The sequence below is a fragment of the Pelophylax lessonae genome (genome assembly GCF_965119305.1).
Source record: "Pelophylax lessonae genome assembly, chromosome: 1".
In the NCBI taxonomy this organism is placed as follows: Eukaryota; Metazoa; Chordata; class Amphibia; order Anura; family Ranidae; genus Pelophylax; species Pelophylax lessonae.
Window position 1 is genome coordinate 252,891,510 of NC_138768.1, and position 22,993 is coordinate 252,914,502.

The 22,993-nt window shown below is 42.3% G+C and overlaps 1 protein-coding gene across 2 annotated transcripts in view; it reads left to right on the forward strand.

Annotated features, from left to right (window-relative positions):
• Positions 1–22,993, forward strand: part of MMP17 (matrix metallopeptidase 17) — a 250,024-nt gene that overhangs the window by 134,211 nt on the left and 92,820 nt on the right. For both annotated transcript variants that reach the window (XM_082244217.1, XM_082244218.1), the window contains exon 2: positions 15,984–16,116. In XM_082244217.1, the coding sequence (XP_082100343.1) occupies positions 15,984–16,116 (133 nt within the window). The remainder of the gene's footprint in view (positions 1–15,983; positions 16,117–22,993) is intronic.

Genomic DNA, 22,993 nt, shown 5'->3' on the forward strand with positions numbered 1-22,993 from the left:
GGGGGTGGGGCCAGGTCAGGGCTCTGTGTCTGAATGGACACAGGGAGCTGTGACTCTGCTCAGGTGCCCCCATAGCAAGCTGCTTGCTGTGGGGGCACTCAACTGGAGGGAGGGGCCAGGAGCACAAAAGAGAGACCCGAGAAGAGGAGGATCTGGGCTGCTCTGTGCAAATCCACTGCAACAGAGCAGGTAAGTATAACATGTTTGTTACTTTTATAGGGAAAAAAGACTTTACAATCACCATGGGGCCATGTTGGATGAATATGCCCCTGAGAACACATTTCAAGGCTTCCCATTTAGACAAAGGGTGGGTCTGGTTAGTGACGGGGGCACGAACAAAGTCTTTAATAGCTTGGTATATAGCCTGGGCACAGGCTTGGTCTGCTAGGAGATTGTCATTTATCCACCAGGTACATCCTATGAGGTGCATAGGTAGGCGGCCAAAGGACAAGTGTACCTGAGCATGGTCAGACTACAATTGCAAACCAATAGAGGAGGAAGGGCTGGAGTCTAGGAGAGGCTGGGATACTAAAGTATAATTGATCTGAAGGTAAGAGGAGTGAGCATGGCACTTTCTTTTGAAGTATATAAAATATTAAGGCCAGATTCACAGTTGTGCATTGTTGTTTATTGTTTTACTGCATGGCATGGGTGCATTCTGAATGGCATGTGCATTCTGAACAGCATGTGAATTCTGAATGGCATATGTATTCTGAATGGCACCCCAAAAGACATATACAGTAAAAACAAAATGCTATAATTCACCACTGTAACGGAACAGGGCACCCCGGACCGGGTACCTCCGTTGACAGATGCTCCTAGTGCTTCCCGAGGGGCTCCAAGCACTACACCAGACACCGTAACCTCTTCAGACCCCATGAACCGCCGCAGCTTGTTTAGGGTCTCGCAATCTCCTACCCACCCTGGACCTACGACAAGGCTCCAGGTTCCTGTGGGTGAACCTCTCTTTCCCCAGAGAGTGCAGCAGAACAAGCTCTACACAAGCTCTTACAAGAGCTCAGTGATTCTCTAAGGGAGTATGGAAGACCATAGCAATCCCTTGCAGCATATCCCCCAATAAGAGACAGAATTCTAGATTGAGGTTGAATGAACTCTCCACAACTTTAATTGAACAAGACTTATATACAGTTTTCACCCACAAAGTTACCACCCAGATGGACCTTGTTGAAGACTGAACATAATATTCACCATCCAATAGGAACAGAGTTTTACACTCTCATACAGTGTACAAAATTTACAATGTGGGACAATCCCCCCTCCCCCTTAGCATCCAATCCACATTCCTATAAGTTTATCTTAAGGCAGACAGACAGAACAATGGGAGGTCATTAACACGTAACAATGCAAAAGGGCAATCCACATTCCCTCCCAATACACAACAAAAGGAATACCTGTCTGACATTGAAAGCTATGTAATATACCCAGCATTTAGGAATTACAGATTTCATGGCAAATGGGAATAAATCTTAATATTCATATATGGAGATATTGCTGGCAAATATGGAGCAATCCAAACCATTACTTATCTGTCTTTAAATTCCAGTGACAGTGAATACTGTCACAACCACAACACACAAATGTAGATATTATGTGTTGTGGTGCACTTCATTTTCAAAAGTAGTACATCCTTCTATCCCAACCTAGGCCAAGACTCCAAGCTAGGGAGAGAACAGGGCCAAAAACTATGCCAGGAAATGATTATCACTGGTGTCCCAAAAGGAAATAGGAATCCGATGGGAGATTCTGTCCAACGGGTTCCACTTACAAGTAAAAGAACACTTGTCAGCAGTCTGACCCTTTAGGCAATGATCAGTTTGTAGAGTAATGTTTTCTCACATCCAAGCTGAGACTATGAAATGTAAGCACCCTAATTTGTACTCTCACATTCCCACTAAGGACTTATTTAGACTTTCTGTTGGAGTGCATTGAAAACGCACAGCTGAGTTGTGTTGTTAGTGCCCCCAACTGCCCCCTTAAGCTGCACAGTCAGCGAACAGGAGTGTTCATGTGGCGCGGTCGCAATGCTTCACTTCTCGCCCCAGTGCCAAAAATTATTGCCTGTTGCGTCAAAAGCGGTATTTTTTTATACCATTTTCTGATTGTGTGTATGGGCCATTAGAGAGAAAAACATTTCTGTAACGTAACCTTTTTTAATGTGATACTGGTATTGTAACTTAAACAATGTTACATTTTATAATCTAAATCAACAGATTAAGTGCCGGTTCACACTTATGCGCTTGTACTGCGAATGCGATGCGTTCTAAATAGTCTCCAATCGCATGCATTTACAAAATACATTGAATTCGTGACGGTCGTTCACATCTATGCGTTGCGATCCAGATGCGAATGTGATGCGATGATAAAAAGGGTCTTGTGCGAGTTTACAGCGTTGCGTTGCGAATTTAGTCTCCATAGACATCAATGTAAATTGGTCTGGACTCGCATTATCAGTTCAGATATGTGCGAATTCTTATGTGCGAATTCTTATTTTTTGTTTGATTTTCCCCTCAGCTCCACCCCTCCTGAGCTTAATTAACATAATCAACGCAATCAAATTTTCATTACAATTGCGCTGGTACTATTGAAAAACATAAGGTAAACTCGCACTGCAAATTCGCATTGCAAGCACAAGCGCATAAGTGTGAACCGGCACTAATACAGAGATACATTTTACAGCAACAGGATATGTAAAATATTCAATGAAAGCATTTATAATACCAGTAACAGCTTATTTAAATATTTTGTTTTGTAACATATGAGAACTTAATGAAAAGTATACAACCTGATCAAAGATGTAGAATTAGTCTATAATAAATTTCAGCTTTAGTTTTGAGAATCCAGCAGTAACTGCTATCAAGGGACAATGGGCAGGATCTGAATACATATTAAAAATATTTTACTGGGAAAGAATTACCATGAATGAAATACATTTATCATCAGTGCAAAATGAAAGAACTTCATTTAAAACTAAATCATAGGCTTGTTCAGTGTTGAGCAATGATGATGTGCAGATCCTACGATAGTTAAAGCGTAGCTAAACCAAAAAGCAAAAATGGAATATATTGCTGCTTACCAGTTTTTAAATATGGTGGCTGCATTTTTTTTTTTTTAGTTTTTTTTTCCTTATAAGGTGGTCCAGCCAGTAAGTGTGGTATTTTTCAACTTTCTTTAACAGATCAAGCTGCCCAGCAAAAGTGGCAGTTAGAGGGATGAGACAAACCATTTAACACTAACAGGGGTGATTACAATCATACACTTTCCTTTATTTATGCAAAACCTTTATCGCAAAAGGAAAACGTAAAAGTTGCTGTAGCTGCTTAAAAAGAGTTAGCTGGAGTAGGACTTCAATTTTTTAGTCAAGTCTATCTAAATTTGCTAGTACATCGAACACTACCCTCTCTCCATGTTAACAATCTTGTTAACGTGGGGTGGTTCTGTTGCTCCTCCATAGAGGGGAGCCACCCTCAGGGCTCTTTCACACTATGTGTCTGTCAAACGGACTCAGTTTATCTCAGCGGGGGATCGATCCGCCGATCCCCCGATGAGCAGGAGAATGACAGCTGTTCTCCGTGCTGTGTGCGGAGACACAGCTGTTAGTTCCCCATAAATCTCTATGGGGGAATCGGATGAGAACGGACAGTCGGTCCATTCTCATCCGATCCACTGGACGGATGGAAAATAGGGTTTCCATCCGTCCATATCTGACGGATCAGATCGGATCGGATGTCAGCTGACATCCAATGCCCCATAGGGATGCATGGGGGGACCGTTCAGATCCGCCTGTGTGAAAGAGCCCTAAGGCAGGAAGTCTGTTACTGGCCAGATCACCAGGTGAAATTAAGGTCTTGTTTACATGGTATTCACTGCAGCATACACCAGTGAGAGGGCCTTGTTTAATCACCATGGGATGCACAGGTGTTCTTTGCGTCCCTGTGCAAACAGTCCCATTAATGTCAAAAAGGACGCAGATGCTGCTCCCAATTTGACATCCATGCAAGTGCAGGTGGATGGCCCCGAATGCAGACAGTGTGAGTTCATGGATCCGCACAAACCCTCACCAGCTCAGATGTCAAATTAGGAGATGCAGCACTGTCCATGCAACCACTGCATTCCAATTGACACCAGTGGGACTGCTTGCACGGGGATGCACAGAACACTTGTGAATTAGGGCCACTGCATGGGCAATCACTGTATGATGCCCTGTGGGAACAAGACCTTAAAGTGGAACATTACCCATAACAACTTGCTTCTTGCTATAGGCTGCCATTTTGGTGAAGCCCAGAGCCCCCTAACAGCAGTAAATCATAAAGTTCAACTAACAGTTTAAAAAACAGTTACATTCCTGGAATGCCAAGATTACTAACTGTCACATTTGCTTGTGTTCTAAACCAAACTGTCAAATCATCAAATGGCTGGTGTCATAACTGATCACACATGCAGCACCATGGCAGTTGCAGATCAAACAGAAGCAGCTGTAAAGGATAGGAGAGTTTAATTCTGCTTTAAGGCTGTCAGCAGATTGGCCTCTACAAACCCAGCAGTGATTTCACCTCGTGGAGTTTCAATGATCATGAGAATAGTGAGGAATCAGCCCAGAAGTACACTGGAGAATCTTGTCAATGATCTCAAGGCAGCTGGGACCATAGTCACCAAGAAAACAATTGGTAACACACTACGCCATGAAGGACTGAAATCCTGAAGCATCTACTTCAGAGGAGAACTGGGTGAAATTGTTGTGGTCAGATGAGACCAAAATCAAGCTCTTTGGCATCAACTCAACTCGCCGTGTTTGGAGGAGGAGGAATACTGTCTATGACCCCAAGAACACAATCCCCATTATGCTTTGGGGGTGTTTTTCTGCTAAGAGGACAGGACAACTTCACCGCATCAAAGAACGATGTACGGGCCATTGACCATCAAATCTTGGGTGAGAACCGCCTTTCCTCAGCCAGGGCATTGAAAATGGGTCGTGGATGGGCATTCCATTATGACAATGACCCAAAACACATGGCCAAGGCAACAAAGGAGTGGCTCAAGAAGAAGCACATTAGGGTCCTTGAGTCTCCAGACCTTAATCCCATAGAAAATATGTGGAGGGAGCTGAAGGTTCAAGTTACCAAATGTCAGCCTTGAAACCTTAAAGACTTGGGGAGCATCTGCAAAGAGGAGTGGGACAAAATTCCTCCTGAGATGTGTGCAAACCTGGTGACCAACTAAAGAAATGTCTGACCTATACTAAGTCATGTTTTGCGAAGGGGTCAAGTATTTATTTCACTCATTAAAATGCAAATCAATTATAAGTTGTTTTTTTTTATGCGTTTTTCTGGGTGGGGGGTTGTTGTTATTCTGTCTCCCATTGTTAAAATAAACCTACCATTAAAATTATAGACTGATCGTTCTTTGTCAGTGGGCAAACGTACAAAATCAGCAGGGGATCAAGTACTTTTTTCCCTCACTTTGACTTTGACGTCCTTTTTTTCCCACAAACAGAGCTTTCTTTTGGTGGTATTTGATCACCTGTGCGATTTTTTGATCATGCGCTATAAACAAAAAAAGAGCGACAATTTTGCAAAAATAACAATATTTTTCACATTTTTTTTATATGATATTCCCAAAAAAATGTAAAAATCTAAATTTTTTTACATTTTTGGCCAATTTGTTTTCTGCTACATATGCTTGGTAAAAAAAAATCACAATAAGCGTGTTTTGATTGGTTTACGCAAAAGTTATTGCGTTTACTAACTAAGGGAAAGATTTTTGTCATTTTTGTTGTTTTTTTTTTAACGAGTAATGGCGGCGATCTGCGATTTTTTTTTGCGGGACTGCGACATTGCGGCGGACAGATCGGACCCTTGACTGACAATTTTGACACTTTTGGGGTTACCAGTGACATTACTACAGTAATCAGTGCTATGCATATGCACTGTTACTGTAAAAATGACACTGGCAGGGAAGGGGTTAACTTTATTGGGGAAGGAGGGGTTAAGTGTGTCCCTAGGGGCGTGCTTCTAACTGTGATTGGACATGGCTACTGGTGTAAGAACAGAGATCAACGGTCCTACATAGTAGAACCGTATGATCTCCATTCTTACACAGGAGAGAATGACAGGCAGCTTTGTTTACATTAGCCGCCTGCCGTTCTCCCTTCACGCGGACGATCGCGAGTGACCGGCGGACATCGGGTCCGCCGGTCACGCGCGCTGACTCGTTAGGGAACGAGCCGGGGCGGGAGCACGCCTTCGGGGGCGCGCGCTCGCCCGCTATTGGCTCACAGGCTAGTGACGTACCGATACGTCACTTTGCCTGGCCGGGGCTGACCACCGCAGTATATGTACTTGCGGCGGTCGGCAAGCGGTTAAGGAGAAAAAAAAATGAAAGCTTACATATAAGGATCACATACTGCAATATATTTTTGTAGATGGCATGTAAGCTGCCCTCCCTTTCCTTGCCAGCACCCCTAGACGATCCATGCCTATAAACATTGTCATCACTAGTGCTTTAACAGGGGGATCCATTGTTTACTGTAGGTGGAAGCCATCTCTCAAGGCATCCCACAATACTGAAAGCCATGAAGGTTGGTATGAACATAGCAGGAGATTTGGAAGCTTAAAAAGCCCTTGCTATAGGGATACCAGCTTGTTGCTTGGACTGGCTAGCTCCAGAGAGCCAACCTATCTTGTTTTCAACATAATAAATACAGTTTGTTCGTCTTGTGCTAAAAATACAGGTTCAGAACTATGGAGAGCTCCTGCTGGCACGTTTGCCTCCAGGCTCACCATGCTTGTGACATTTGAGGGCTGTTCACTGGCTTTGCCTGATGTACTTTTATGCCATTATAAGAAGCCTGAATATGACTGAGGTACGCTAGGCAAGTGTTGTTAAATGTGGTTTGGGCAAATAGCAGTAAAGAGCTCAAGGGGCAAATAATCTGTGTGAATTCTTTATAAATAAACCTTTATGTGTCTGAATTATTGTTATTATAATACAAACTCATTCTGGGTGCTCTCATGCAAAATATTAAAGTGTAAGTCCACCCTAAAACTAAAATCCCTGCATCTATAGACCTCCACGATATAACACTAACCTATCTAGTCCTGTAAAGAAGAAATCAGTATACATACCTTTTTTAAAGCCAATCTGATCTGGTCTGCTGCGGCGGAAGTTCTGCAGGGGACACAGCTGACAACGGCTGGGAAATGAATGGGAAATTACCTCACCTATAGTGTCCTCTGCACCCGCCTACACAGCGAAGCCGCGGCTGACAGCTCAGCATGGGATCGGGTCGGATCGGCTTCAAAAAAGGTATGTATACTTATTTCTTCTTTACAGGGCTAGATAGACTAGATTTAGATCTTGGATGTTTGTAGATGCAGGGATTTTAGTGTTAAAGTGGGTTTCTATTTTAAAGAGTAACTAAATTTTTGTGAAAAAAAAAACAACCCCCTCTGGGTGATCAATGTACGTTTCAAGGATTTTAATAAACTACACTTTCTGTTCCTAAGAAAAAGCTGTATGATCCACTATGTCCTTGGATATCTTGTTCCAGGATGGGAATGTCTGTGTTCAGCTGATGCACATGCAGTCTTGAAGAAAGTTGGAGGGTCTGCATTGCTTTAGGGTACTTTCACACGGGCATTCCGCCCCTCGGACTTCCTTTTGCTCAGCAGGGATCGATCCGCCGATCCCCGCTAAGCAGGCGGATGACAGCTCCGTCTTTGCTTACTTTGCAGAGACTGAGCTGTCAGATCCCCACTCTACTCTATGGGAGATCGGCTGAAAATGACCGCCTGTCCGTTTTCATCTGATCCGATCCTCCAGACAGATGGAAAATAGGGTTTCCATCCGTCTGGATTTCACGGACCACATCGGATCGGAGAGCAGCGGGTGTCAGCGTAGATGTCACCGCTGACATCCGCTGCTCCATAGAGGTACCTGGAGCATCCGATCAGGTCCGCCTGAAAAACTGACAGGTGGACCTAATCAAAAAGCCCGTGTGAAAGGGGCCTTAGGCCCCTTTCACACAGGCGGACTATTCAGATCCGCCTGTCCTTTTTTTAGGGAGCATCTCACTACAAATAGAATTCCTATTGTAGAGAATGCCCAAAATTTTACATGTATCTTAGTACAGTCTTCTAGGTCAATCCTACAAGAAAGCAGGAAATGACATTTCTGGGGAATTTCTGTAAACCAGCTGTGTACAAAAAGCCTCCAGGTTGCCATATTGCTTTGAATTTTACAGAAAATTACATCTGCTGCAGATTGAAAAAGAAAGGTCATGTTTAATAACATTAAATTACAATTTGGCATGTGTAGCAATTGTATATATTATATACATATTTCTTTCATGAAAGTGGCATTACCCCATATTCATCCAATCACAGCGTACTGTCATGTTTCCCACACCACTGCACCTCCTAATAGACAGCACTCGGCAAACATATGTTACAGATTTAAGCACTGATGTTCTACTGCTGATCATTCAGCACTGATAGCATGAGTTGCAAAATAACCCAACCTTTTGTAATAAGGACTTGGAGGAAGCTGGATGTAAATGGGCCCAATCTGTTTACCTTAGCCTGCTTATAGACTAAGGCATGGTACACACTATAAGATTTTTTTCGTTCAGAAAAAAAAATGAAGAGCCCAGGAGGAGATACTGTACTAACAATCCAATGTTAGTTCTGCGATCTCCCAGCTAAGCTATTGTGTTCTGACAGGGGGACGCCCCCACCAGAACACACCGGTCAGCCATTGGCTGAGAGCGCTGATCGGATGCCGATAAGCAGACCTTTTTTCGGTCATGTCCCTTCGTCAGAAGCCGGATGTTTGGACAGCTTCTGTCAGATCAACTGCCGTATGTTGGCCGGTTTCTGTTCAATCGGCCAATACCACCTTATATCTGTGTGTGTACGGGGGCTTAAAGTGATACTAAAGTCCCGTTTTTATTTTTTCCTGAAAAATAACAAACATGTTATACTTACCTCCTCTGTGCAGTTGGTTTGCACAGAGCAGCTTAGACCCTCCTCTTCTCAGATCCCTCTTCGGCGCTCCTTGCCCTCCCTCCTGTTGAGTGCCCCCACAGCAAGCAGCTTGCTGTGGGGGCACCCGAGCCGAGCCGCAGCTCGCTGTGTCCATTCAGACATGGAGCCACAACCCAGTCCTGCCCCCTTTCTCTCCTCATTGGCTTACTGACTTTGATTGACAGCAGTGGAAGGAAATGGTGCCACGCTGCTGTCTCAGCCACTAAGGAGGGTAGTCCTGGGCAGCCAAGTCTCTCATGCAGCACCGTTGGATCTAGATGGACCTCAGGTAATTATTAGGGTGGCTGAGGGGGGCTGCTGCCCACAGAAGGCTTTTCATCTTAATGCATAGAATGCATTAGGATAAAATAATCCTTCCTGACTTTACAACCACTTAAACACTGGGCTTCTATACAAATCTGGCTGGAAAAAATGACAGCAGGATCTAATCGGACTGACTATGTGAAAGGGGCTTAAGACATACATAGCATAGTTGCTAGCATATAAGGCTGAAGCCATTTATAAATGAAAGAAGCAGAAATGTTTTGTTTTATATCCTCGCTGTATCACTCTGAATGCTCCTGAACATTTTCCTTACTATCTTCGTAGAACATTAGAAGCACTCATACAATTATATGCCAAGTAAAAGAACTGCAACATTGCCAGTAGCAGTTGCTTACTCAGAGCTTATACATGTGTGGAGGGCCACGCAATAGCCTTGTGTTTGTAATTTTGCTGACATACCCCCAGGAGTTTGTCCACGATGGCCTGGACCTATAGTACTTGGGAACAATAATGCTGGCTGTCATTAAACCTGGAAGACAAGCAGCACTGTACCTTGGAGCAGTAAGTCTTCGGGCGAGGATAAGGTCAACATTGCAAAAATAGCTTGTTACTCAAGGACAGGACAACACAACCATCCCCAGGCTGTTTCTCTATAGCATGCAGGGGAGGTGTTCTGTAGTTCACTGAGAGAGCTGTAAACAGTTCTAAACGATAAAACTACAGAGAGAGAAAGAGCTCAGGATGTTATCATCTCACAAGATTTCTGGCAGGATCAATAAAGATTTTTTGCAAACAGATGTAACAAAACACTTCCAGTGGTATACTTAAGGCAAAACGTCACCCTTACTGTCAGTCTTGCTCAGCTGTACAGGCCTATTAATGAAATTGCTTAGTATGATTTCAATGCACACTGTGAACTTTTTCACAGTGGGCCTAAGAAGCTACAGCAAATCAAATTAATTTCCCCTGGCTGAAGGACATCCGGTATTATCTAGCCTTTCCTTCCCAGCCATACCATCCTTTGCCCACTTCTTTGGATTCCAGTCCTTTTAATCTCTAGTGCGTGGTTTACATGATGAGATGATTGGACGAATGATCGTCTATTTATTTTATTTTTTTTTGCATGCTAATCTCATATCGAAAACTAAGAGTTTATTAAAGTTACGAAAATTCTCGTACTACAGAATGAAAATTCGTGTTTGTATTGTATTTTCGAAGAATAACTGTACTAAATAAATTAAAATCATACGTTCTGATATTGTACGAGAAAAAAAATTGTGCTTGTCCCATCGGATTATATTAAATTATATTAAATGAACTGTCGTGATCGGTTTTCGAAAGCTGTGTGCTAATGATCAGAATTTCATTACTAATGATCAGATTATCATATGATCGCTTCCAAAACTATTTTTCGTATCATTTTCCGATCATGTGTACAGCCTGCCTAGGTACGTCTGCTCCTCCAGGCTGACACCCACCCTTCATTTTGATGATAATTGCATAACTTCTCCCGGAATTAAAGCAGAGTTCCAGCCTCAAATACCCTTTTTAACTAAAAATACCCCTATAATACTAATCTTACTTTTAAAAACGCTGTCTGGACGCGGCCATCTTGGATGTGGGCATCTGAAGCCGCAGTGTAATCTGCTGTGTACTTCTTCCTGATTCCAGGGAGTGTTCTGGAAGTTCTTCCTGATTCCAGCCTCCTGGGAGTGATGACAAACAGCTCCCAGGATGCAATGCAAAGGCGGAAGTTATGTCGGTGGCCGTGGCCACAGAGGGGGGAGAAGGAGGAAGTACAATCAAAAATGCCCTGAAAATAAGGTAAGGGACCCCTGAAAAAAATTAAAAATGCCCAATTGTTGATCAGCATAGCGAGCACTCCAGGAATCACTTAAGTTGCAAAATAGGCTGGAACTCCGCTTTAAGCCCATTGTTGCATTGGGGCTGGGGGCTCTTGAAAGGAGTACTGAAGCAGACTGCTGCCATGTGTTCAGGAAGTCGGCCCTTCCCAGCAGCCTGGGTCTTCTTACATTGCATAGAGAAGCACAGGTTGGATATAAAAAAGGTGCATTATGAAAATAGAAATATTTTGGGAGGGTGGGAAAGGAAGAACCAGGGATGATAAAAAATATATAGGCAGATTCGATTTTAGCTTCAACAGACCAAAAGAGGGCAAATAAAAGAGGTTTGTTGTTACGGTTTTCATATTGTTTAAAAATGAAGGTTACAGTTGGGGAAAGTGATAGTAGACACAACAATAGTGGTATATTTAACCGCTTGCCGACCGCCGCAAGTACATATACTGCCGCGGTCAGCCCCGTGCAGGCAAAGTGACGTATAGGTACGTCATTCGCCTGCGAGCCAATAGGGGGCCCGTTTTGCTCCCTAACATCCCCACGCATGTGACCGGCGGACCTGATGTCCGCCGGTCACTCGCGATCGTCCGGTACACAGGGAGAAAGGAAGGCGGCTAATGTAAACAAAGCTGCCTGTCATTCTCCCCTGTGTAAGTGCAGAAATCATACGGTCCTGCTATGTAGGATCGTATATCTCTGTAGTTACACAAACAGCCACATCCCTTTACAGTTAGAAGCACGCCCCTAGGGGCACACTTAACCCCTCCTTCTCCAATAAAGTTAACCCCTTCCCTGCCAATGTCATTTTTACAGTAACAGTGCATATGTATAGCACTGATTACTGTAGTAATGTCACTGGTACCCCCAAAAGTGTCAAAAATGTCAGTCAGGGGTCCGATCTGTCCACAGCAATGTCGCAGTCCCGCAAAAAAAAATCGCAGATCGCCGCCATTACTCAAAAAAAAAACCAATAAAAATTACAAAAATCATTCCCTTAGTTAGTAAACGCAATAACTTTTGCGCAAACCAATCAAAATACGCTTATTGCGATTGTTTTGCCAAACATATGTAGCAGAAAACAAATTGGCCTAAAATGTTAAAAAAATTAGATTTTTACATTTTTTGGGGGGGAATTTCATATAAAAAAATGTGAAAAATATTGTTATTTTTGCAAAATTGTTTTACATTTTTTGGGGGGGAATTTCATATAAAAAAATGTGAAAAATATTGTTATTTTTGCAAAATTGTCGCTCTTTATTTGTTTATAGCGCATGATCAAAAAATCGCACAGGTGATCAAATACCACCAAAAGAAAGCTCTTTTTGTGGGGAAAAAGGGAGGTCAATTTCATTTGGGTACAGCATCGCACGACCGCACAATTGTCCGTTAAAGTCACGCAGTGCCAAATCGCAAAATAGGGCCTGGTCAGGAAGGGGGTAAAATCTTCCGGGCTTAAGTGGTTAAAAGACCAGTCAGTGGACTTAATTTACTACAATGCTCTGCTCAAACGTTGCTGTCAGAAAACAAGGTTAAACGATGAGATCATTGACAGTATCCACTCATTTCTCTCCGAGGACAACCTACTACTTCATACTTACTGCCTGCAGTCAGTGATGGAGATTCATCCCTGCCACCTAAATGAACACACTTATATCTCCTGTCAGCTGGAATGCCTCTAAACCCCATGGACCACCAGAACTCAGACAAGTTGTAATGATACCATGATCACAGTGACACACATAGCCGTGTAAGGGCTTAAAAAAAGACACGCAGCTGTTTGAGTATATTATATCCATATTGACATACAGGTCACATCAAATCCCTTTCCTTTTCAAGGTACTTTGAGCATAGGTAAAATGGTATTATGTATTCAGAAGAGTCCAATATGGTAATTTCAAAGTATGCTGCAGACAGACATAACATTTTTATGGACACAGATATAGCAAGCTTTAAATTGTAAAGCAGCTGTGAAAACACTGGCAGCCCAAACAGGCGATTAGATTCTTATCTGCCATCAAATGCAATGCAAATGTGAAAATCATTGTAATGCATAAAATTAACATTCAGCTTATCCCAAGAGCCAGCTGTTAAGAGACTCGTAATAATAAAAGAACTTGTTTCAAATATTTCCTGCTACCCCATGTAGCTTCTAATTACTAAAAACTGTGTAACTGTATATGCTCAGAAATCATAAGCAGTATATCTGGCACTATTAGCTAGTCTTGATACACATGAGAATGGAAATGTAAGAAGCAATATCGATTTACTTTCATACCTGTGAGGATGTGCCCTCTGTGAACACTCTCCCATTCTTCTGTCATTTCTCTTATTGTAGTTGTGTGCTTTGTCATTTAAGAAAGAACAATGCAGTATTACATAAGGCAATAGGCATGCTTCACCATTAAGGCCACCATAAAACATTCACTTTCACAGTCAAGGTTGAAATTCTTCCAGCCAACTGAAGAATTCTAACCCTACATTAAACACAAGAGCAAACAAGTCGAGTAATGTCGTGTCTGGAATTTGTTAAAAAAAAACAAGACAGGCAGCACTACATTAAAAAACATGCATTCTCTCATTGTGGAGACATGGGCCTGTAGATCTGACTTTAAAAATCTTTTTTTCCCACTGTGCAATAGATGCAGACGAGCCCCGGGCGATTTGATCCCCCTCCTCTGGCAGTGCCCCAAGCTGCACTGCTACTGGACTGAGGTTATTTCCACGCTGAACACTGTTTTCTCGGTCCTCCTAAGCCCTATACACTGTCTTCTAGGCATACTCAAGGATGTGGTACCTGAGGAGGGGACTAGTGGCACTTTTCCACTGCAAGTACCGGCTCGGGCCTGCTTGGCCCGGTTTGCTTTTCCACTGCTGGTACCGCATGGTACGGTGTAGGAACGGTTCGGTACGGTTTGGTATGGTTTGCTTTTCCACTAAAGTAGTACTAAAGTTAAGTGGGAGGGATAACAACGGGGTGGGTGGGATTCTCTGACCAATCAGTGGCTAGTAGTGACTGCATGCAAAGGATTGTGGGATATGGTACCGGGTATGGTATCTCTTGAAACCACAATTGAGGTGGTACTGTTTTTGAGAGCCGTACCGTTCGGTTCCATGCAGTGGAAAAGCGCCACCGTACCATACCGAACCGTTTCTACACCGTACCATGCGGTACCAACAGTGGAAAAGCACAAAAGCGAGCCGAACCGTTCGGTTCCATGTAGTGGAAAAACGCCATACGTTAGCCCTCTCTAGGACGCTCTTTCAGGCCAGGAGGGTGATTCTCCTGGGCTGGAAATTGGCGACTGCCCCCTTGGTGAAACTATGGGTGACACATATGGGAAGGATGCTCCTTCTGGAGCGCTATATCTATCAACACAGGGGCCGACTCTCTAAATTTGCTAAGGTATGGTCCCCATGGTTGGATGTGCCTGGGTTATCCCCGCAGGAACTGATCCTGATGAGAGTACTGCAATGCCCGATGGGATGAACACTGGCGCTCTGCATTGTTCTGCCTTTACCACCTGAGTGCTTCAGAGTATACAATGTGCCTAGAGTGGGTTAGGATGTCGGCATGGTTGACCGTGGTTTTCAGGTGTGAGAGACAACGTGAACCTGTTTATACCTGTAACGATGTTCTTCTTCTTAACAGAGGTGCTGTGCAACTTGCCCTAAAAAAGTTGACAGCCACACTTGTGTAGTCTAAAGACACTTGGAGGACAAGGGGAAGCACGGGCTTTGCTTGTGGAGACCTCATTAGCAAAAGTCAACTCCTGTGTCCCTCTGTCCTCTGAGGACTTTTCAGTAGTAAGGGAAAGCAGAAAATATCAAAATAAACCATTGGGGATTAGAAGAGCCTTTACTGGAGACAAAGGAAGGACAGACCCCAGAATCTAAAGTGAAAAGAATATTTTATGTGAGATAAAAGTTTATTCAGAAGCTTTCTGTAATACAAATATATGGAGAATGTATTAGAGAAAGAGAAGAATCAAAGAACCTCTGGAGACTGCAGTATCCCTCCCTTGTCAACTACACTAAAAATAAAACAGGGATTTGCAATGACATAAAAAATTCTTCTACTTGGTTATCAGTATCTATGGAACTGCAGCAAACTGGCATTTCAGTGTTCATATCTGCTTCCTTCACACCAACATCTGTGACACTTTGCGATTCATTTATTACCCACAGAGCTGTGCGACTTGTCATTGTTTCCCTTTTTATGTTTCCTCCATATACTCCACCTAATGTTCTCTTATATTCAATCACCATTTTGCATAAAAATATCCTTATGTGCGCTTTCTTCCCCATATTCATAATATTCAATTTTTTGCTACCATTGATTTTTTTTTTTTGAACCACTAACCAGACATTTATTTTTCACCGCATCCTTTTGTCCCCATCTTCTTAAAATTCCTGACCTAATGTTCATTCTAAATGTGCCTTCTGTTTCAAATATTCTGTTCTCCCTCATCTCATCCTTCTTCATATATCAAACTCTGAAATGGCGTCAAAAGATAAAAGTATTGTGATACTGCAACACCACATGCATAATGTCTACACTGTGACTGTTTAAAGCTCTTCTTCATCTTTAATCCAAGTTACAAGATGATTTAATTATTTAAGAAGAATAATCCTAAATTTCAGGACTCTATGGTGATCAGCAATGGATTTAGGTCAGATCTGTAAAGGATAAGTTCTATCAGCTGCTTTCCGCAGGCACACTGGAAAAGTAAATTGCTATTACCGGCATTTTATTTATGTTTACTAATTTGCTTTTCATGCCTTCTCATCTTGTATACAGGACTGGTTGACGAGATTTGGCTATCTGCCACCGCCTGATCCAGTTACAGGGCAATTACAGACACAGGAAGAGTTGTCCAAAGCTATTAAAGCAATGCAGGAGTTCGGAGGGCTGAAACCAACTGGAATCCTTGGTGAGTCACATGATAGACACAGATACTCCGCCCTATACATAAGTGCCTATTTTGCCCATTATAATTCATTACAAGCATATATTTGTGCTTTTTTTTTTTTAGAAAAGTTTTTAGATTTTGCCTTCATGAATATATTTTTTTTGATTTTTTATAAATATTTTTAATACATTTTTTACATACATAACAAATAAAGATATGACATCAATTTACACAAAACCAGGACATTTTGTTGTCACTGGCATAAGTGTTATCCTTCGACTTTTTTTCTTTTCATTTCCCCTTTCTTTTTCCTTCCCTACCCCCCGGTCTCTCCACTACATACCGGCCGGTCTCTCCACTCCACCCCCCCCCCCAAAAAAAAAAGTGAATAAAGGGTGTATCTCATGGTGGAAACCATGGTTATCCACCCTTTTCCACCCTATATTCACTGGGTAAATATAATATTTTTAATACCAGAATTTTTTATTTTTTATTTCTATGTTATTAGGCAAATCATATTTACCAAATCATAAGTTACATATTTACCAAATGCCTGATAAGCAGAAAAGCTTTGATTACATTCTCTATTAACAAGTTGCAATAGTCAACAATCAGGCAGCCCATACTGGGTTTGTAATTACAAAGTCCAGCATACTTTGCATAATGTCATACAAAAAGCCTGTGTTCATTTTTTTGTGTAAAATAAAGGGTATATAAAACATTTCAAAATGGGTAATACTTTAAACTTTGAAGACAGTATAAAACTTAAAATTACATACACAGAGCACCAGAGGTGGGGTACTTGAGTCACATGACTTGACTTAAGTCAGACTTAAGTCACCAGTTTGAGGAATTGAGACTTGCTTGACTAAAATTAATAAAAGACTCGACTTGACTTTGTCTTGGTATTCATGACTTGAGACTTGACTTTGACTTGAGACATATGACTCGAAATGACTTTACTTTTTTAAGTTATTAAATATTTGCATTTTTTCAAGATGTGTTAAAGCAAAATGAATGTGCCTGTTATGTTTCTGACACCACAGTCACTTAAAACACCTCAGTGTGTTCTGATTTTTAGGACACTGGCTGTTAAACAATGGAAATACTTAAAATGTTTTTAGTGACTGTGGTGTTGAAACATGACCGGACGAAGGATTTTGCGCTGTTTGGGCATTTAAAGTGTTTCTTTAATATGCCAAGAAAAAAGCAATAAGCAGTTTTGTTAATGTTGAAAATAAAACTGACCACTGACTTTTAACTGATTTAAAGGTGAAAATTGGGTTAGATCAGTATTTTGACTTGATTTGTGACTTGACCAAAATAAATGACTTGACTTGACTTGCTTGACTTCTAGCAGGGACTCGACTTGACTTGCTTGCTTTTCGCCACAGTAACTTGGGACTTGCTTGAGACTTGAAGGTTAAGACTTGAGACTTGCTTGTGACTTGCACATGTGTGACTTACTCCCATGTCTGCAGAGCACATACGACATGCTATGCGGACAAGTAGACATGGTCAATAGAGAACAAGGGGTTAGTTGAGTACTGTATTCGGGTAATGTTTTAGGGATTACTTTAAGTTGCCGTTAGTGTTGGGGTGAGATATTAGGGTTTAACCGTTTCTGGACCGGAAGGATTTGACCCCTTAATGACCAGGCCATATTTTGTGATTCGTCACTGCGTTATTTTAAAGGACAATTGCGCGGTCGTGTGACGCTGTACCTAAATAAAATCAATCTTTTTTTCCCACAAATAGAGCTTTCTTTTGGTGGTATTTGATCACCTGTGCGATTTTTATTTTTTGCGCTATAAACAAAAAAAGAGCGACAATTCTGAAAAAAAAAACAATATTTTTCACATTCTGCTATATAACATTCCCCCCCAAAAAATGTAAAAATTTTAATTTTTTAAAATTTTAGGCCAATTTGTTTCCTGGTACAAATTTTTGGTAATCAAGCATATTTTGATTGGTTTGCGCAAAAGTTATCGCGTCTACTAACTACGGGAAAGATTTATGTCATTTTTTATTGTTTGTTTTTTTTACTAGTAATGGCGGCAATCTGCGATTTTTTTGCGGGACTGCGACATTGCGTTGGACAGATCGGGCCCCTGACTGACATTTTTGACACTTTTGGAGGGACCAGTGACATTACTACAGTAATCAGTGCTAAAAATATGCACTGTTACTGTAATAATGACACTGGCAGGGAAGGGGTTAACATTGTGGGTGATCGAGGGATTAAATGTGAGCCTAGGGGAGTGATTCTAACTGTGGGGGGGCGTGGCTTGTGTAATGACTATAGAGACATTTGATCCTATATAGAAGGATCACAGGGGCTCTATGATCATTCCAGGGAGAAGAACAGTCAGCTGTGTTTACAACAGCTGCCCGACCTCCTCTCTCAGCGGAGAACGATTACGCGTGTTAGGTGTCAATCGGAGCCGCCTGCCCCGTGTATCGGCTTCCCCGCTGACAAGCGGAGGCGGGAGCGCACCGCCGGTGGCGGGCGCTGGCCCCCTAGTTCCCTGCGCGCGACCGACGTATACCTACAGCGGTTTGCGCAGGTGCGGCTGCTTGCCGCAGTATAACTGCGGTGGGCGGTCGTAAAGTGGTTACGTTTTAAGATGGTAAACCCAAAGAACAAGGATAACTTGCCACAAATTTTTGGCAGTGTTGAACTGTAAGTCTGTTAACTTGCTGCAAATTTTCACTAGCAAGTTGTACACTTGCAGAGCACTTGAAGTTCTAGTTGCCACTTTGTAGAAAACTTGCATGGCAAGTCTCTAGCAAGAGCAAAGTTGCAGTGGTGAGCCTACAGCAAGTCTACAGCATGAAAATTCAGCCACAGTGACCCCTTGTGGTGGGATGACTATTGCACAACATAACTGAACCAGAACTTGCAGAATGTTTGCAAAGAAAGTTGATCTGGAGTCATGAAATGCGGACTTGCTGAAATTGTGCAACAAACTTGTGAAGCCTGGCAAGTCTAGCAATAGCTTACTAAGTCATTTTCAAATGTGCAGCACAATTGCTTGCTATCTGGGAAGTACACTGGTTGGAACCCATTAAAGAAGTACAGGAGCTTCATGTGCTGCGCAAGCATCCTGTAAAAAAAAGTGCCAGAAAATTGTTAGAATTCCTTATCTCTATACTTGTTTCAGGTCAGTGACTCATAAAGCACTGAAGCCAATACCTGTGTATGGCAATTACAGAACTAACATTCTCAAAGGAGAGGTCAGCAGTAGCAGTCTACATAATTCACTCATGACACATGTGTGATAGTTGGAGGTTGAGATTTAAAGTGAAATTGTTCCCAGATCATGCACACTAAAGTATTTAAATGTTTTGAACAGATGGGATAGTAAAACACATTAATGTGTAACTAAAGGTTGAGAGGAATTGAAACACATTTTATTTTTTATTGCTGTCACCCCCTCTACTTGTCCTGTTAACTGTTTTTACTGAGAGAGAGAAAGGAAATCACAAATTTTGGGCTTTTACTTAGGGATGCACCGAAATGAAAATTTGGGGCCGAAACCGAAAATTCAGGATGCCCTTGGCCGAAACCGAAACCGAAAAATGACTTTTTTTCCCCAAATGATTTTAAATAAGTTCTTTCTATCAACATCACTGACTGACACTCACTGACTGACTGACACTCACCGACTGACACTCACTGACTGACTGACTCACTGACACTCACTGACTGACTGACTCTCACTGACTGACTCACTGACTGACACTCACTGACTGACTAACTGACTCACTCACTGACAGACACTCACTGACTGACTGACACCCACTGACTGACAATAACTCACTGACTGACACTCACTGACTGACTGACACTCACTGACTCACTGACTGACTGACACTCACTGACTGACTAACTGACTGACTGACACTCACTGACTGACTGACTGACACTCACTGACTGACTGACACTCACTGACTCTCACTGACTGACTGACTAACTGACTCACTCACTGACAGACACTCACTGACTGACTGACTGACACCCACTGACTGACACTCACTGACTGACACTCACTGACTGACACTCACTGACTGACTGACACTCACTGACTCTCACTGACTGACTGACTAACTGACTCACTCACTGACAGACACTCACTGACTGACTGACTGACACCCACTGACTGACACTCACTGACTGACAATAACTCACTGACTGACACTCACTGACTGACTGACACTCACTGACTGACTGACTGACACTCACTGACTGACAAACTGACTGACACTCACTGACTGACTGACTGACACTCACTGACTGACTGACTGACTGACTGACTGACACTCACTGACTGACTAACTGACTGACACTCACTGACTGACTGACTGACACTCACTGACTGACTAACTGACTGACACTCACTGACTGACTGACTGACACTCACTGACTGACTGACTGACTGACACTCACTGACTGACTGACTGACACTCACTGACTGACTAACTGACTGACACTCACTGACTGACTGACTGACACTCACTGACTGACTAACTGACTGACACTCACTGACTGACTCTCACTGACTGACTGACACTCACTGACTGACACTCACTGACTGACTGACTGACACTCACTGACTGACTGACTGACACTGACTGCCTCGCGCGCTGCAATTAGAAGGGGTTGAGCACTAGGCTGTGATTATAAATTTAATCCGTTCTGACTTCCGACACAGGATGCAGGAGAAAAGGGGAGAAACAGTTTTTTTTTTTACAGCACACATCGACATTACCTTCCTCCTCAGCGAACAACAGGGAAGGGAGGAGGTGGGTGGAGTGATGCAGCGATCGGCACGGAGGAGGATGAGATCCTCCTACGATGTGCATTCTGGGTCCCTCTCCCCCGGGACGTCACTGTTTGCTAGATGCCAATCGGCTGGCCGTCTAGCAACCGCTGTAAATCACAATGAAGCGCCCGGCATCGGATCGTATCGGAGAGCACAAATTACATGGAAATTAATGGCTTTTTACACAGATCAGCGGGCAGACATTCTCAGCATATTTAACCCCTTATCGGCTGAAATGGAATAGTCTAATTTTCGGCCGAAAATATCGGTGGCCGAAATTTCGGTGCATCCCTACTTTTACTAAAACAGGAATAGAGTGGAAATCATCCAACAAGCACACTGGTGATTGTTTACTGGAGATTTCCCTCACATTCTAAGGATTTCTGCTCACTTTCTGTTGTGACTGTCCCATTTTGTCTCCTCAATGGGACAAAAATGGGGGAAAAAAACCTGACAAAAATGTTTGCCTTTAACTCAACTTTAAAACAAATCCTCATTTACCTCTGTATCTATTAGCATTGTAGGGAAATACATTTTCAGCTTCCAAAAAGCTGGCACAGCTTTTTTCTAATGAAGAGCAGATCTTGATAGGCTGGCAACCTTCTAATATAAACAACCAGCAGGTGTTTCTAATCTGTAAGGTCTTGTTCACATGGGCACACCATACACCTAAAAGATAGCATGCAACCACTCATGGTTGTAAACATGTTGCAGCAAAAATTATACCCCCCCCCCCCCATCCCAAAATGTGAATAATTCAAGTAAATGTGGCTGTGACACAACTGACCGCCAAAAGATTGGCTTGCAGTTGCAGCATGGTATTTCAATGCAAAATTCCCATTTAAATAGATGATGATTAAATGGGTCTGGAGCTGCTACATCCAAAATGCTGAGTCAGATATTATTTAAATGTGTGGTCTACTATATCCAAATTGATTTCTTATTGAAGTGTGTGCCAATATACAATGACTCCTATTTATATATAGCGCTGCAACCTTAGTGAAGATTTACAACTCTCTTACTAATAAAGTGTCCATGTGCCTCATACAGTGTTTAACAAGTGACAGTAGTGCTTTAAATGACTTAATATATTAAAATTCTATGCAATATCCTCGTAAAAAAGTGCCTCATAAAGTGCTATAGAGTGTATTGCGCCTGTGGTGATCTTGCAGATAAAGTGTTTAAAAAATGCTAACAATCACAAATCATTAAAATTCCATAAATTATTCTATAATTAGGTGAACAATATTAGTAGTCCATATAAGTGTTACAAATAAAGTGACTTGTACTCTTCACAATATTGCAAAGTGATCCGTGGTGCCAATGGTGTTCACAAAATCGTGCTCCCCAATGGTCCCAGACTCACCGGAAATCAATCCCCACAGGGGGATCTTAAGCCTCTCAAGAAGGTAAATGTAACTGGATCAGTCGCTCAGAGAACCGTGGTCAGTTATCCCATTGTCTCTCCTCTCCTTGGCTCATTTCCATATAAAGATAAATGCAACAGCCCATAGTGTACCAGTTTACAGATATATTTATTTAGTAAAGTAGATAAACTTACATTTATTCAGTAAACAATCAGCGTTTGTATGGTAGGAAGTCCGGGTCCCGTGCGCTTCACGGCTCGCAACTGGAAGTAGCATGAAGTGATGCAATGACGCTCGTGGGTCCACCCTACGCGTTTCATCACAATGACGTCATCGGGAGTGGCCTATATAAAATTTCTAAAATTCCCATTTGGCTCTTAAAAAAAATGGACATAATTGCCTTCTGAATGCCTTCCAGCCACCTGTGTGAATGAACCCAACTGACTCTAGCACAACTTTAGAGTCTTTGTTGTCATCTTGGTCTTTGCGGAATGAAAAACTTAGCTTTAAAAGCAGGTAGAGAAGTCAGGGATGTCTTGTTTAAAGCTCCTTTACTGTTCGGTAAGACTATGTAAATGGTACTTCTGTGAAGTATATGTAGTACATGGCACATATTATATACAGTACAATTATCTTTCATATTAATTCCCTCATCATTTGAGCTTGATTTATTCCTGTACAGTTACACAGCCCTTTAAACTCTAA